At 31.4% G+C, this 15382-nt stretch overlaps 2 protein-coding genes across 2 annotated transcripts; one reads left to right on the forward strand and one right to left on the reverse strand.

Annotated features, from left to right (window-relative positions):
- Positions 1-1644: 1644 nt before the first annotated feature.
- LOC132939737 (dehydrogenase/reductase SDR family member 11-like) lies at positions 1645-7624 on the forward strand. Its single transcript, XM_061007070.1, has 6 exons — positions 1645-1960; positions 2832-3003; positions 3813-3942; positions 4396-4525; positions 5904-6038; positions 7293-7624. Exons 1-6 carry the CDS (start codon positions 1829-1831, stop codon positions 7365-7367), a joined length of 774 nt encoding a protein of 257 aa, XP_060863053.1. The 5' UTR covers positions 1645-1828; the 3' UTR covers positions 7368-7624.
- On the reverse strand, positions 7607-15059 carry LOC132938159 (probable WRKY transcription factor protein 1). Its single transcript, XM_061004845.1, has 4 exons — positions 15042-15059; positions 14772-14972; positions 10084-10708; positions 7607-9065 (listed from the first exon to the last, which is right to left on the reverse strand). The coding sequence occupies exons 1-4, from the start codon at positions 15057-15059 to the stop codon at positions 8386-8388; spliced, it is 1524 nt and encodes a 507-aa protein (XP_060860828.1). The 3' UTR covers positions 7607-8385.
- Positions 15060-15382: the final 323 nt, after the last annotated feature.

Genomic DNA, 15382 nt, shown 5'->3' on the forward strand with positions numbered 1-15382 from the left:
TATTAATTAATTAATTATTACAATATTAAGATCTGAGGACAACAACTAGACATCTCCTATCAATACAATTTTTCAGGAGGCACTTTAAACTGTTTTTAAAATTAACAAAACGTATATTTAGATCTAACTTAAATTCGTATTAGTAGAAGCCAGTGACAAGTTGTTAAAATCAAATTTTTTTTGTTTAAAAAAAAAACAAAACTAGGAGATGTATTGTTGTTGCACTAAGAAATGATATACATATTCGTTACGAGTAAGAATAATGTTATTAATATGAAAAAAGTGTAGGTATACTTACATACATCATTGTTAAAAATCACTTATTTTCAAAGGAAATAATATTTATTTTTCATAACGTACCTACTTATTATCTCAAAACCAAATAATAGAACTTGGAGGTATTGTCTTGTTGCACTAAAATCAAAACCAGATAGGTATCTCCATTCATATGATATCTTTGTATTTAACAGTCGGATTTGTCTAATTTTATTATTGCACCAAGCGAAGCAGGTTTTTTTTTTGATTATGTACAATCAAAATCTAATTTTTACCAAAATATAGAGATGTCTTGTTGTTACCCCCAGATAATACTAGTTTAATTGTATCATTGTTTTTGTAATTTTTTTTTAGGTACTGCGGCGTACCTACTGCACATGAAAGTATAAAGATAAAGTATGTAGATAAATATTGACTGTGAACTTATAATATAATCTGAAAGGTTATAGGTATTACGCATAATTTAATACATAAATACATATGGGAGTAGGAAAAAAAGTCTAGATTTATTATCAATACAAATAATATAAGGTAAATTAATAATAATATGTAATATAATTTAAAATTAATAATACTGAAAAATAATTAGTTAATTTAACAAATTAACGATATAAGAATGTAGCAAATATAATTTAAAACTAATAATTTGTTAATATTCATTTCGTTTAAGAATACAGTGGTCAATGTTAATTAAAAATTCTTTCACTGATATTTCATTATCGGCCATTCTAGATCTTAAGGATCTTAAACGTTCACCGGTATGGTGGTGTTACCAAACTTCCGTCTTTTGGTGCTGAAATACCTTATCCTAATTAGTACACCGCTTTTTTAGCTCTATCTTATCCTTCCTTACTCTTCACGCATTTTAGAAAGGGTGCGTGTGTCCAACAAGATGTGTAAACGGTTGTTCTAACTTTCGTAAATATTGGTAGTACGATGTTGACAGTATATTGTAGTTTAATGAACGTTACATATTTGAATATTTCTATAATAGAAATAACAGTTTTTATTTTAAAATGTTTTATTCATATCTTTTACTGACTTTTTATAGTACCATTGACGTATGTGAAATCTAATGAAAAATGTTTGTACATTTATCGACAAAAAGGTAAAAAAAAAATGTTGGCAATAGTAGGTACGTTTTGGATTTACACTCCACTTATTAATATATACAGCAGATTAGAATCCTTGACATGAAAAAAAAAAATAAATATTCACCTAACTCATATTATATGGACGTAATGATGTATCGATCGTAATTATTATGTAGTTACTAGTTAAATAATTACGTAATGAAAACGGTATATTATATTATTATTTTTTTTTTTTATTATTTTTACTTATTCTTCAAGACTGAACCAGTATGAATTATACAATCAAAAGGTCAGTATGAAGTTGGAACACTGCACTGCTCTAAATATATATACTGTCATTCAGATCGTTTATTTGCTGAAGCAACGTGTGTTACTGCAGTATACACTACTTGTGGCGTGGTTAAGTGATTTATTGTGAATAAAATATATTCGACAGTTATTTTATCCGGACAAAAGAAATGGATCGTTGGACTGACAGAGTCGTATTGGTGACTGGAGCTAGTTCAGGGATCGGACGGTCAATCGTGGTCGAACTGTCCAAATACCCTTTGAAAATCGTCGCTGTGGCTCGGAGAATCAACTTGTTACAAGTATTGCTAGAACGACGTTCCCTTATAGTCATATAGAACATAATAATATTATTACTAAACATAGTATCAAATATGTAAACAATGTTAAACTATTGATTGGTATCTATTAGGATTTAGAGAGTGGTTAAACCATTATATATATTATTACACCTCTTCTATTTTTCCTTTTGTTATATTGGCATTTTGCTGACCATTTAGGCTTATGCAATCAACTGTCTCTATGGCTCTATATCATTCACAAGTATATCTAATTCAAAAAACCAATAACATGCATTCACAGATAATTTCTTACCTTTATTTTTGATACTCATTTTAACATTAAAATTTGAAGCTAGTTGGAGCACAACATTGGTTCAACTGAACACAAATTTGGTATGTTGTATATTTGTAAGACGGAGGTAACACATGGGTGTGTGTAATGGTAGCTTTTTAAGAACTTCTCCGACTAAATTCGTTACTTACATACAATTATTTTATAATCTATTTCTTTTTTGCCCAAATATTCCAAAGTCATCACACTAGTAAGTAATATAAGTATAAATGTATAATACACTTGAAACAATAAATATTTTATTTAAGAATGTAATAAATCATTAGGTTATTATGATAACAGTACGGTTTAAAAAAAAAAAAAATACAAAAACTAGTATAAAATTAAATTTTGGTAGGTATTATGACTATGTAAATTTGAACTTCAAAATTGCATATAGTTATATCACTTATATAATATCAACTATAGAGTGCTCGGCAGTTGATGAGATTTCCAAAATTCAAAACTTCTGCGATTTGTTATGATTTAATATTTTTTAACATTGAACCATAAAGTTAACGAAATATTAATTACCATCTTGAATCCGTCTCCTACGTACAGGAACTTTCCGACGAGTTACAGTCATCTGTGGCTAAAATCTACCCGGTTCAATGTGATTTGACTCGCGAATCGGAAATATTGAATATGTTCAAGTGGATCGAAACCACCATCGACCAAGGAGTGTCGGTCATGATCAATAATGCCGGCACAATGATTAAAAGCAAAATTTTGGGTGCGTATATAAGTAATATAATATTATGTAGTATGTACTGCAGCTTAGGCAATAGGCACTGTGCAGCACCAGGGGTTTAGTTTTATTGTGAAAGGGGTGGGGGTCAAGGGCAGTTTAATTTGCCCTGGAGTGAGCTTTAAAAGAAATTCAAATATTTTTAATACATTTATGATCCTATATAAGCAGATATGTACATAGGTATATCTATATATTATTTTAAAAAATCAAATTCTACAAAAATAAATTTAAAATATTCACCTACAAGAAATTAAATGCCATTAACTTAACATGCAGTATGAATATTTTTGTAAGCTGAAGCGCTTTGTAACTCAATCTTCCAAACTCCAAGTCAAGACGTATGTATTTATTTTCTGTTGATAGCCATAGTATATTTTACATCAATATTGTGGGGTATGGTATTGGTGGTTACAAATTATTAAAGTATCTTATAATATTTTACAATATTTTGTGGGAATTTACGTAGATCAAATTGCGTGTGGCTGATAAAGATTAAAAATAATGCATTTAAGTCGGGTTTTATTTTTGGTGCGTGTAAGTTGCGCTAACTTACAGTAGTAAACTAACATATATTGCACGTTTTTACTTAATTTACTTACCTAGTTACCTAATGTATATCTTGATGAAATTGTTTGGTATGGCCATATACCATAAGTGATCAGTGATCAGTGATCAGTGATCGAAAAATACGAAAGTACTAAGAAATTGATGTTAAATAAATATAACAAAAATACGTTTTGTTACCTAAATATCTGGGTTTAAAATCATTTAATTTAAAGCTCATGTTTCAGACGGTGAAACAAATGACTGGAGATATTTGTTCGATCTCAACGTTATAGCAGTAACTACATGCTGCAGGGAATCACTCAAATCGATGAATAAATATGATATTATAGATGGACACATTATAAATATAAACAGGTAGAGTACCTATAAATTGAGAATAAGCATAACACTTATCATTTTAACACCTAACCAATGTATGATGTTAATTGTATTTAAGATTTACTGGTTATATATAGGTACCACTAAAATATATATTCAGATATTCTATATACTTTTATTTGAAATAAATAATTTATTTAAACAAGTATTGTGATAGTATAGACATTTAAACATGCTTTGATTTAATAATTTAAAAATAAATATTATATGTATTTTGACTACATTAAATAACACAAATTACAATCAATAATCAATATTTAATACTATATTTGTATAGGTTATATATTATTTAATTATTTAACTGTATTCATATTGTATACCTACTCAGTATTCTTAATAATTTCTCTGTTAATGTTATCATGCAGTGCAACTTTGTATAAACTAAAAAAGAGGAAAACCCGTAATCTGATTGGTAGGTATTTTTTTTAGCACCGCTGGGTACACAATGCTACCACTCTCGGGACAGAAAGTGTACAATTCGTCGAAAACTGCACTTACGTATTTGACTGAAGGGCTTAGACACGAACTTGCTCATGCTGGGTCGAAAATCAAAGTAACTGTAAGTCTCAAGAATAGTTGTGGTTAAAAACCATGTTTGTAAAATTTTTATCTGTGGGCACGAAATTTAAATACCTGTAGGTTTAATACATTTTAAACAGTAATAATAATTAGTAAAGGGCCTGGAGTGGCTCGGTGGTTGGCCTCAGTCACTTACGTGTTCTGAGTTCAAGCATCGGCCGGCGTCGCTAGATCCCGGTTTGGTGACCACCTGGGTTTTTAGTGACGAATCCTAGCCCCACGTATACGTGTTTCTCAACCAACCGTAACCCCAATAATAAAATTCTAATGGCTATAGTTGCCGATGCTTAAGGTCAGAAAGTGGGTAAGTGGATGTCGCTCTGATTTACAGTAGGTTACAAGTGGGTCACTGTAATGGATGGTGTTGAATTTGAATTCAATGATATATAATATCATTGTATAAGAAAAACGATTCTGAGCGAAAACCGTTTGTCAGCCTATTATATTACTAAGCATATTTGTTGATATTATTGTGAATAAAGTAATTTACATGGAACCTCAATCCTATTAGCTATAAAAGTTGGACATTTTATACATTTTTAACTACAAAATAATTATTAAATTTTAAATTTGATAAATTTTGTCAAAATTCGAACTTTAAATGCTTAAAAAAAAAAATTGTGCCTATGTATTTTTAATAATTTTTAACTGCTATTGTAACAATATATCAGGAGCCTTGCATTAAATTTTCAAGCTTTTTTACCTAACAAATACAATTTTATTGATATTTATAGAAAAAAAAAACTAAAAAAATTGAAAACTGACCATGTCCGTAAACAGCTCAAAAAGAGTCAAAATATTTTCAAAATGTTATGGTATAGAAAATGAAAATATAAACATAAAACAGTCAGTGAACATTTCATGTATATACGTTCATTTGTTTTAGATTTACACCAAAAACCAAAATCGATTTTGTGGAAAAACAAATTTTGCGTAAAAATTCCCGTTTTTCCTTAATTTTTATGTTGTTTTTCCCGGCGCTTTTGAAAAATATTGGGAATTTTAAAATTTGACCTACTCAATGCACCAACAATATTCACTTTCCCATCGAACAAGTTACTGAAGTTGAAAATCGAAGCATTATTTCGTTTGCTTATCGTTGTACAGACTACAGAATTACAGACACAAAAATTAAAAAAAACACATTATTGTAAGATCAATACATTCATCGTTCCACTCAGAATCTAATAAAATAGTAATAATAATTAGTAAATAATTGATTCCGGTGTACCTAATGGCTAATACAATATCTATTGGAAAGATATTCAATTTTTTTGTTTTTTATAATTATTATAATCACTTTGTCGATGTCTGGATAATAAAATAATTCGTATTTTATGTGGCATTTGTTCATATAGAGTATCAATCCCGGAAAAGTAAACTCTGAAGCTGTCGGAAGTGTCGGAGGAAATAAAAAATCTAATTTGTCCATGAAGCCCGAAAGAGTTGCTTCCATGGTGATCGTAGCATTAACTCAACCGACAGATATTGTGGTAAGCAAAATTTAAAATAGATCACTTCGAAAACAATTAAATTGATTTAATTAATATATATAATAATATATATATATATACATAATATATAAATAAACTTCTAAATGCATGACACTCTTGGTCGCTAAAATGTTGTACTCAATTGAGAGGGTTCAGTATGTAGAATATTTGTAGGTTATTTCCAAAAAAAGTCCACTGCCAGTGGGTGATTCCTATTTAGAGGTATCCGTTAGGGAAGGTGTCACTGTATAGTGTATATAATATATATAATATTATAGACAAACTATTCACGAATTAAATTACGATATGAGTATATAATAGTTAAAATTATAATTACAATAATTACAGAATTATTCATGAAATGTATTTTAAAATGTTTATAAATAATTGTATATTAATCTTTCATTCGTCAACATCGAACGAGTTACCTACTTACCTATCAAAATATAAATAATGTATAAACCTAATATTTAAAATAATATAAATAAAAAAAATTGTTATGTATAGTCAATAGTTTTTTCACACATTATTTTTGTTTCGGAAAATAATTAATTACCAAGTTTCTAAACAAACGATCTTTAAGTCTGCACAGAAGACAGAAGGTCAAAAGTACCAACTATATAATATGCAGTATCTATTTACATTGTTGATTGATTTGATGATATAATTATAATATGAATTTTTAGATTTTCCTTATAGCTTACGTGCAAATTTTACTAGGAAGACGCCAAAAATGCTGAAAAACGTATACAACCAAAAGCACCTTGTTTCTATGAAAATGTTGAAATCACGTTGCTTCTTAGACTATCACAACTCTATTCGAAATCATTTTTGAACGCATTGATATTTTATTGTTATAACGCTTTTAAACGAGATCAATAATTAATACACGAATACACCTTAGTATCACCTTTTAGATTCTGAGCGAAGCGAAATTCATATTTTAACAACATTTGATATTCACTCGATTTCTCGTGTAACGATTTTCTTATTTTATCATTGATTTAAAAAATTTAACACCATCCATCACAGTGACCCCTTTGTAACCTACTGTACAGCAGAGCGGCATCCACTTACCAATCTTTTTTATTTTAAATTAACGCACGGCGACTACACGTACAAATATAATGATAGAGATAAGAATATAATATGATATAATATACACTATTTCATTCGGATACATATCCATATAGTATGTACCTAAGTTAACTGGTCGTAAAACGATGTATAATAATTGTCTTGTTCATGTTTCAGATAGGCGAATTGACCGTTCTGTCTGTGGGTGAAACCATGCAAACGTATCCTCCACCCATCATATCCTTAAAGTAATACTCGGTAGTCGGTATAATATATTTTTTTATACGTAAGATCTACGACTTTGAAGAACACGTGTGTAGGTACATATAAATATAATATAATATAGTATTATGTTGGTTGTGAGTTGGTTACCATAATTATAAGATCGAAATTAAAAATATTAATAAATATTGTAGTTGTTTAGAATTTAAGATATTATATAAATCACGCGAATGTTAATTCAAATATATATTTATATGGTATAATAATTATAATACGTAATTTATTCATTCCAGTTGTTCAATGAAGAATTTTTTTCTCAAAATGCAGATATAGGTAGTACTTTTTATAACATAATAGGTACTCGTGCTAGATTGCAATTATATAAAAATTGAATAATTTATTGTTTTGTTAAAATGTAAACAACCAATGGGCCATTAGCTCGCTGTTGATTCATTAAATCTTTAGTGAATGTTTATGGAACATTAGAATACAAATTACTATCCCCCGATAATATTGAAACTTATGATTATTTTCAAAATAAATTTGAAAACAGTAGGTAATTACAAATAAGACTACCTCACGGATTATTATATAATTATTGACCGTTGAAAAAAGTTACGAGATATAAAAGTGCAGCAACATTCTGCAATGCACATAATATTGAATGTCATGTAATAATGCAAAAACTCTAAATTGTATTATGGGTAACCGGAAATGCAGTTCTCGAGTGCTATAATATATGAATTTGTAGGCCCCTAGCTGTAAATCTCGATAATTTAACCATTTTGCATCAGTGTGGCGATACAACATGTTTGGTGACAAATAAGAATGCACCATATAGATTGTTCGATATTGATTAAATTATTTTGGTGAAATGGTTAACGGGGAATGTAAATTATGTGGAAATGTTTCCGCAATCAATTTCCGATAGAATTTATCAAAGTTAACGATTTGAAATAGAATTTGTGTAGTATATAGTAATTAAGTACTACGACTGCAGTTATAGTAGTTGTGTTGGTGGAACCATGGTATCGTTTGTGGCAGCGGGTCAGACGTCAATGTCGATGATGGTCGGCTGTATGGGTGTCATGGTTGGTGACGGCGACAGGTCGAGGGCGTCGAGCGGCGACGGTGGCCGGCGGAACGACGGTGACGGCGCAGAAGCCGCAGGTGGCTTAGCAATGGCTGACGCCGTTAGGGAAGGCGTCCGTGACGTAGACGTCTGCGTGGTTGGCGAAGGTGATGGTGCCGGTTTAGGGGACGGTAACAGACGGACGACGTCGGCCACGCGCGCGTTGTCCGTGTCGCTGTCGTCCGATTCGTAGTTTTCGATGTCGTCGTGGTCGTCGTCGTCATCGATGTCCACATGCAGCGACCGGAAATGTTCGAGCTCGCGGTCGGCCGACGATTTGACGTACAACGGTAGACTGTTTGAGTGGCCCGTCTGATAGCTCATAATATTCGACGACAGCGGCGCACGGCTGGGTGGCGGCTGAGGTCGGCAAGGCAGCGGCGCCGTCGGTGATGGCCGTTGGACAAAGCCGACAAACGGTGTCTTCGACGATGCGGTCGCCAGGCCACTGTCGTCACCAAACGAGGAGGACGCAGACGGCGGCAAACCGAACGGCGATGGTGACGATGACAAGCCAAGCGACGATGGTGGTGGTGGCGTGCCCAGCGTGCCCTGCCAATGATAGTACTTCTCACTGTCTCCGTAATCACCCGAATCTGAAAGAGAACAACGAAAAAAAAAAACAAAAAAAAATTGACTGTTAGGTAGGTGGTTTTTGCAAGGTTTATGGGTTTTTTTGGAATTTTTTTTTTTTGGAGGGGAGGGTTTTCGACACCTAGTGCCCACGATCATCGTCAGTGCTCATCGTCATTGTCTGCTGACTCGGGGTTTGCGATCGATTCGTGGGATTTCACGGTGAACGGACAAACCGACATTGCATAAACGCTTGTTTTAAACGGTCTACAAAATAATCACAATAATCGTCAAAAACGTCATCTGTATGGAAAGAAACTAAACGGTTGTAACGCTTCGTAGACTCAGATTAAAATTATGTAATTTCGACTATCGACATCAAATAATAAAATTCTGCAGAATTCGGTCTATCTTTTATTTTTTTATATGTTACATAAAGAGTGCGTTTTTTTCGTATACGTTCATGTATCTAATCGTTATTGATTAACTTATTGTGCAGGTCAAATTTGTGCTTTTTTACCGATCTGTTAATCTTTACGATAAACATAAGGTTAATATTTTTTTAAAGCACGGTTTTCTCCAATTTTAACTTTGGATACCTACTTAAAACAAACAATATAACCTGCGTTCTGCCACGGGGCGAAGTTACAACGATTAGAGTATAGGTACATATTTTATAAATTCATACTATCTATAGATAGTACATATATGTGGGATAAAATTCTCAAAATTGTATTTTTTTGTTTAATAAAAATAATTTTGGTGCTTTTTTAAGTATTTTTTGTTTAGGCTTCTTAGTACTTAATGTTTTATGTTCTTCTCAGAGTATTATAGACCCACAAAATCCTAACTCTAATATTATAGTAATATCATAATATTTAAGTAGGAACACGTCAATGCACGTTCTTATACCTATCGCACACAACTATCGCGGGCGCAGAGTGTACAAGACCCTCTACAACCGTGTTTGGCGTTAAATAATGATATTAAATAAACAAAAAATTCAGTCCACCAATATAGGGTCAGTTTTCGTCGACGCACCATTAACCGCGTCGGGCGCCTTGAAGAACGGACTGGACGGCGACGGGAACTTGAACCCCGACGGGCGGCTGCTGTCGTAGTCGCCGTTGTTGTCGCTGTTGTTGTCGCCGTCATCGTCGTCGACGTTGTTGTTGTTGTTGTTGTTATTGACGTCGTTGAACTTGTTGAAACCAAAGTTCAACGACAGCGGCTGTGGTCGCGGCAACTGCGGCGCGAACGATTCTCCGTCAACATCCGACTCGTGCTCGGACGATAGGGACAGCGATTGCGGCTGCAACGCGAACGGACGCGGTTCGTCGTCATCGTCACCACCGCCACCGCCATCAGACTCGTACTCGGATTGTTGCTGCTGATGCGGAGGCGGCCCCGGTAACCGTTCTGGGCCGCTGTGGTAACCGTGGTCGCGGTTGGGTGACTCTTCACCGTCGGGTCGGACGTACCGGACGGACGCTCGGAAACCGTTTTTAGGGTCGGCCGTGTACAGCACCCGCCTTAACACGCCATCTGGTTCCATTACGGTATACTCGCCGGTTACATGCGAACCGTCCCGCGTCTCAGAGTGACCGTGGCTGTCGCCCGTGTTTGGGTTCTCCACGCCATATGCGAACGAGTAATGGGGTTTCGCCTGCGGTACAACATATACAAGATTAATGATCGTTGTAATATGGGTATAAATAAATGGGAGTAGCCCATTTGCGCCACGAGAGTTGAGGGCATTTGCGCTCAAAATAAAATAAAATATTTTCTGCGTTATACAGTATAAATCACTAATATAACATATAACATTGCCCGACATAGTCAATGAAAGCTGAGAAAAAAACGTAATAAGTTTATTATAAAATATAATATAATATTGGTAAAAAAACTACATATTTGAAAATAATATTATAGGTACTAGCCTTGATATTCAATTTTTTTTAAAAATTGTGAATGTCAATAGTACAAATACAAACATTTATTAATTATAATTAATTCTCTTAAATGAATAGTCGATTGTTTTAAAAGTATTCTATACTATTTGAATTTTTTCCCCATACTCATTCCACGTTTTATAAGTAAATTGTATTCGTTCATTTTTGTCTTTACGTCTTGGCTCTTAATCTTGATCATAAAATAATATTTTAGATTTTAAATATAGTTACCCAATAAATTGCAACATTGCCCGATTTTTCCCCGTTCTAAATCAGGTGCATATAGTGTGTCATACTGTCATGATTTGGGGAGAAAATGGTCTACGAAAATAGTTTTGGGCACAAATGACTTGTGTATCAATACATTTTATATAATATGTCAATACCCGTGAACAGGGTGATTGACCATCCCCGCTTTTTCCTTTATTGATACATTTATTCAAATTCTGATTTTGGGAATTAATAAGTATTGTACAATGTTTGATATTTTTAAATCCTTCGATTCTCTATATTATATTTTAAAAAGAGTTCTGGAATGATACAAATTTATTTTTTTTTACAACGAAAATGGCTCTAACAAAAAGCTGTTTTGTGCCGAAAGTGGTTATAAGCTGATGATTTTTTTTGATAATGCTTATGAATGTTTAATATTTATGTATCTAAATCGATTTTTGAACGAGTTATTGAATATAAATAACTCTTAACTAAGTCTGGTTGTCTAGTAGCATCATTGCTAACCACCATATTTGTGCATTACGAGTTGCAACCACACTGAAGTTTTTACTTTCTAATAGATTTAAGATTAATATTTTTAAAAATCATGGGAAATATCATCGCAAACTGATAAAAAATTAATAAACTCTTTATTTTATTGGTCTAGATAATATATAAATAATATTTATCACGTTTGAATATATTATACTATATAGATAGGGTGGTCCTTATTTTTGAACTTTCGAATTTTTGATTTCTTACCTTCCCATTTTGTTCATCACTATAAGTTAGTTTTTACGTTAAATTTGGTCATGATTACTTAACTCCTTCACGTGCCACAATAGGGTTAAACATTTTCAAAATAGGGTTTGTAAGTCAAATTTTTAGTTTAATTTGAATAATATTGAATTTATTAAAAAATATATGATAAGTAAATTATAGAATGATAGATTTGTAATAAAAAGTATGTTTATACAATTTTTTATAAATCTATTATTTCCGAAGAAAAATATTATAGGTATCCTATGGGCTACCGCCTATCAGGACCATATACGAAAAATGCTGGAAACTATCAAACGAATTCATACAAATACCTAGCTTTTTAAATTATGACTTAAAAAAATTACAATTACAATTGTTGATCTACTGGAATAGGTCTTATAGAAACGTTGTACAGATTCTAAAAACTCATCAAATGGGTAATAAACAAAATAAACTCATGCAATAATGTTGTTTAGAAAAAGTTTAACGAATATAATATTATAATTTTTATATTCATAGCAAAATTAAGTGAATGAATAGGACCATAGGATATCACACTATCAAACGTACACGATAGTTGATGTAGATTTGGGAGACTCATTATGTATCACCTAAAATTATTTTTTCAAACGGGCGCACACGAATTGCGTACCAAAACAGGTAAACGAACCTTTTTGAACGAATTGCGTCCCGGACGCAATTCGTGTTACCTTTTTATCTACAGTTGAGTGGTTCTTAAAATGACATTGAAATAATAAAGATATGTCTGTGAAAACATAATATCGTATACAATAAATTGTCATATTCACATATTTTTAACAAATTTAAATTGTAAAATCATAATATCATAGGTATAAATGGTCATATTCACATATTATTTTTAAAAAAAAATTAAAGCTGTGAAAACATAATTTCTTATGTTACTTATTGATTGGAAAGTCCGTATGGTCCGTAATATTTTTATAAAAATATCTATAAAAGTAAAAACCACTAAAAGCTAGTTTTCATATAATAATAATATTTGTGATAAATATTTAAATTGTTAAAAAATTTTAATAAATTTGGAAACCACTAAAAAATATCTTAAGGCAAAAAGTAACATGAATTGCGTCCGGGACGCAATTCGTTCAAAAAGGTTCGTTTACCTGACTTGGTACGCAATTCGTGTGCACCGTTTCAAACACTTACGACATTTTTTTTTAGAAATCATAATTTCTTAAAACACCTCATTGTTGTACACATTAAACATAGCTTTTCCGCAGACCCCCTCCTCTCTTATACAATATGTGTAACCATATTTATTGCGTTTTACTAAGGATTATAATACATGTTTTGGACATTTAACATTTTTAGTGCATGTACTTTCAAGCCCTAGACTATATAACTAGTATAGGTACTGGTTTAGTGGTATATTCAATTTTAAATAGAAACATTTTTATAATAAACTTATATTATACAATAAGATAGATGCATAGGTATTATAAGGTGTTAAGACAATTGTATTAAAATGTTTTATAAAAAATAATTCTCTAGTTCACTATATAGGTTACTTATGAATTAATTTTGATTTGTTTTCAGGATTTCGATCCCGACCAGTTATAATAAATAAATAAGATTAGGTATTTTTTGTAATCAAATGTTATGTGGCAGTAGATTATGGTAAATCATATAAGAAGTTATCTAATATTTATTTATTATATTATCCTGAGCAGATCGATTAACGTATTTATTTTACAATGATGTATTGATGTGTGTTTTGTTTATTGTATCTGACGTAGTCTTTAGAATCAGTAAAAATTACGATTCTTCAACTTTAATCCTAACTTTCTGGTAAGGTTAAAACAGTAAAAGTAAAAATATACCACTACTTTTCAAAATACAAGTGTTTTAAGTTCGAAATTTTACAAAACTCGTTAAAATAACATAACATATAAATAACATATAAATGTTCAAAATATTGTGAAAACAAAAATGTACACAATTTTCAAGTTTAATATAGCTAATATACAATACTTATAATTTAACACAAAGTTCCTCATAAGTTTTCCTTACAGAAATCTTTTTTTTTTTTTTTAAGACATTTAAAGTTCAACATTTGTATTAAATGTTGGATAATCAAATAAAAAATAATATTATGCTTTTAGGTTTTTATTGTAATTAAAAAATATTAAGTTACCTACTTGAAAATTTACCCATTGCTATTATACTCATTATTATTTTCTATACGCAATGAAAATTTAAAAATATTTAGATTCATTTTAAGCTATTTATACAATTATATACCACGATCCGTTCTACTGTACGTCGGTATTGCATGAGTTATAACTTAATAAGTTGATAAGTGATAACAGTACATATGAAATAATATTATAATTATCATTATATATTATAGATGATTTGCTTATCATAAAAATTAGTTAAATCCACCTATAAATACTAAAAGAAAAATAAGTTACTAATGAGTAATAGAAATATATTATTAAAATTTATTATTCATTGAACTTTTTTATTTCACCAATGCTATGAATTAAACCGGAAATATTAATTTATTTTATTAAAAATATTATTGAATTGAAGTTTTTGTCGAAATAAAATTTTTACTAATTCTTAGTTATTATTAAGTTTGAAAATAAATCTTAGTGGCAAACCATTGTGCACACCACACACTCTTTTTATTGAATTATATATAATACATTGGTATACACATTTAAACTATAGGTAAGTACCCAGATCAATCCAATCCCAGTCGGCAGTCCTATACTCATAATATATGGGAATAAAATAAAATAAGCTGTACATTACCACATAATCTGGCCCGTAATGATTGCTTTCTTCGTTTGCACCTTCGAATTCTGAGTACGAAGATGCCGGCGAAGACGGACTCCACGGTTTGACTTCGTGTACTTGGCCGGAAACGGGTCCTGTAAACGTGCTCCAAGCGTACGAGGCAGGTATGACTTCGATGGCATACGATCGTAACGTGAACCAACATAATGCAACGGTCTTAAAGTGAGATAAATATAATTACAATTTATTCTTAGTCCTTTTATTAGTACGAATTGTTTGCCTTACGTGTAGGACGACGATCATTTCTGATAACCGATTGTTTTGTTCATCAATCCATTTGCAGGATGATTATGTTGTTCTGACAGTATCGAACGTAATCGTAATAATAATAACTGAATTCGTTTGCGAGATAATTCGATGCGTTTCGTAATCTCCCACTTCGGGATCGTCGCTTACGATGGATGATTTTTTGCTCCAAATAAATCATTAACCGGCATCACAGATCAACGATCTCGTCTCAAAATAATCGTAAGTCTTGGCTAAATACCTACATAATAATAATTATTAATCGATTAAAATAAAATCATATTTCAATTTTTATCGTCATTGCGGAAATATTTCGTTGG

Source organism: Metopolophium dirhodum, chromosome 2 (assembly GCF_019925205.1).
Source record: "Metopolophium dirhodum isolate CAU chromosome 2, ASM1992520v1, whole genome shotgun sequence".
NCBI lineage: Eukaryota > Metazoa > Arthropoda > Insecta > Hemiptera > Aphididae > Metopolophium > Metopolophium dirhodum.

What these genes read in the sequence shown, in the direction of transcription:
- LOC132939737 (XM_061007070.1), top strand. Translation starts at nt 1,829, where the DNA reads ATGGATCGTTGGACTGACAGAGTCGTATTGGTGACTGGAGCTAGTTCA. An exon ending in CACATTATAAATATAAACAG is followed by an intron (nt 3,943 to 4,395) that starts GTAGAGTACCTA and finishes TATTTTTTTTAG; the next exon opens with CACCGCTGGGTACACAATGC. An exon ending in CTCAACCGACAGATATTGTG is followed by an intron (nt 6,039 to 7,292) that starts GTAAGCAAAATT and finishes TTCATGTTTCAG; the next exon opens with ATAGGCGAATTGACCGTTCT.
- LOC132938159 (XM_061004845.1), bottom strand. An exon ending in ATTACGGGCCAGATTATGTG is followed by an intron (nt 10,709 to 14,771) that starts GTAATGTACAGC and finishes GTTGTACCGCAG; the next exon opens with GCGAAACCCCATTACTCGTT. An exon ending in GGCGCCCGACGCGGTTAATG is followed by an intron (nt 9,066 to 10,083) that starts GTGCGTCGACGA and finishes GTTCTCTTTCAG; the next exon opens with ATTCGGGTGATTACGGAGAC.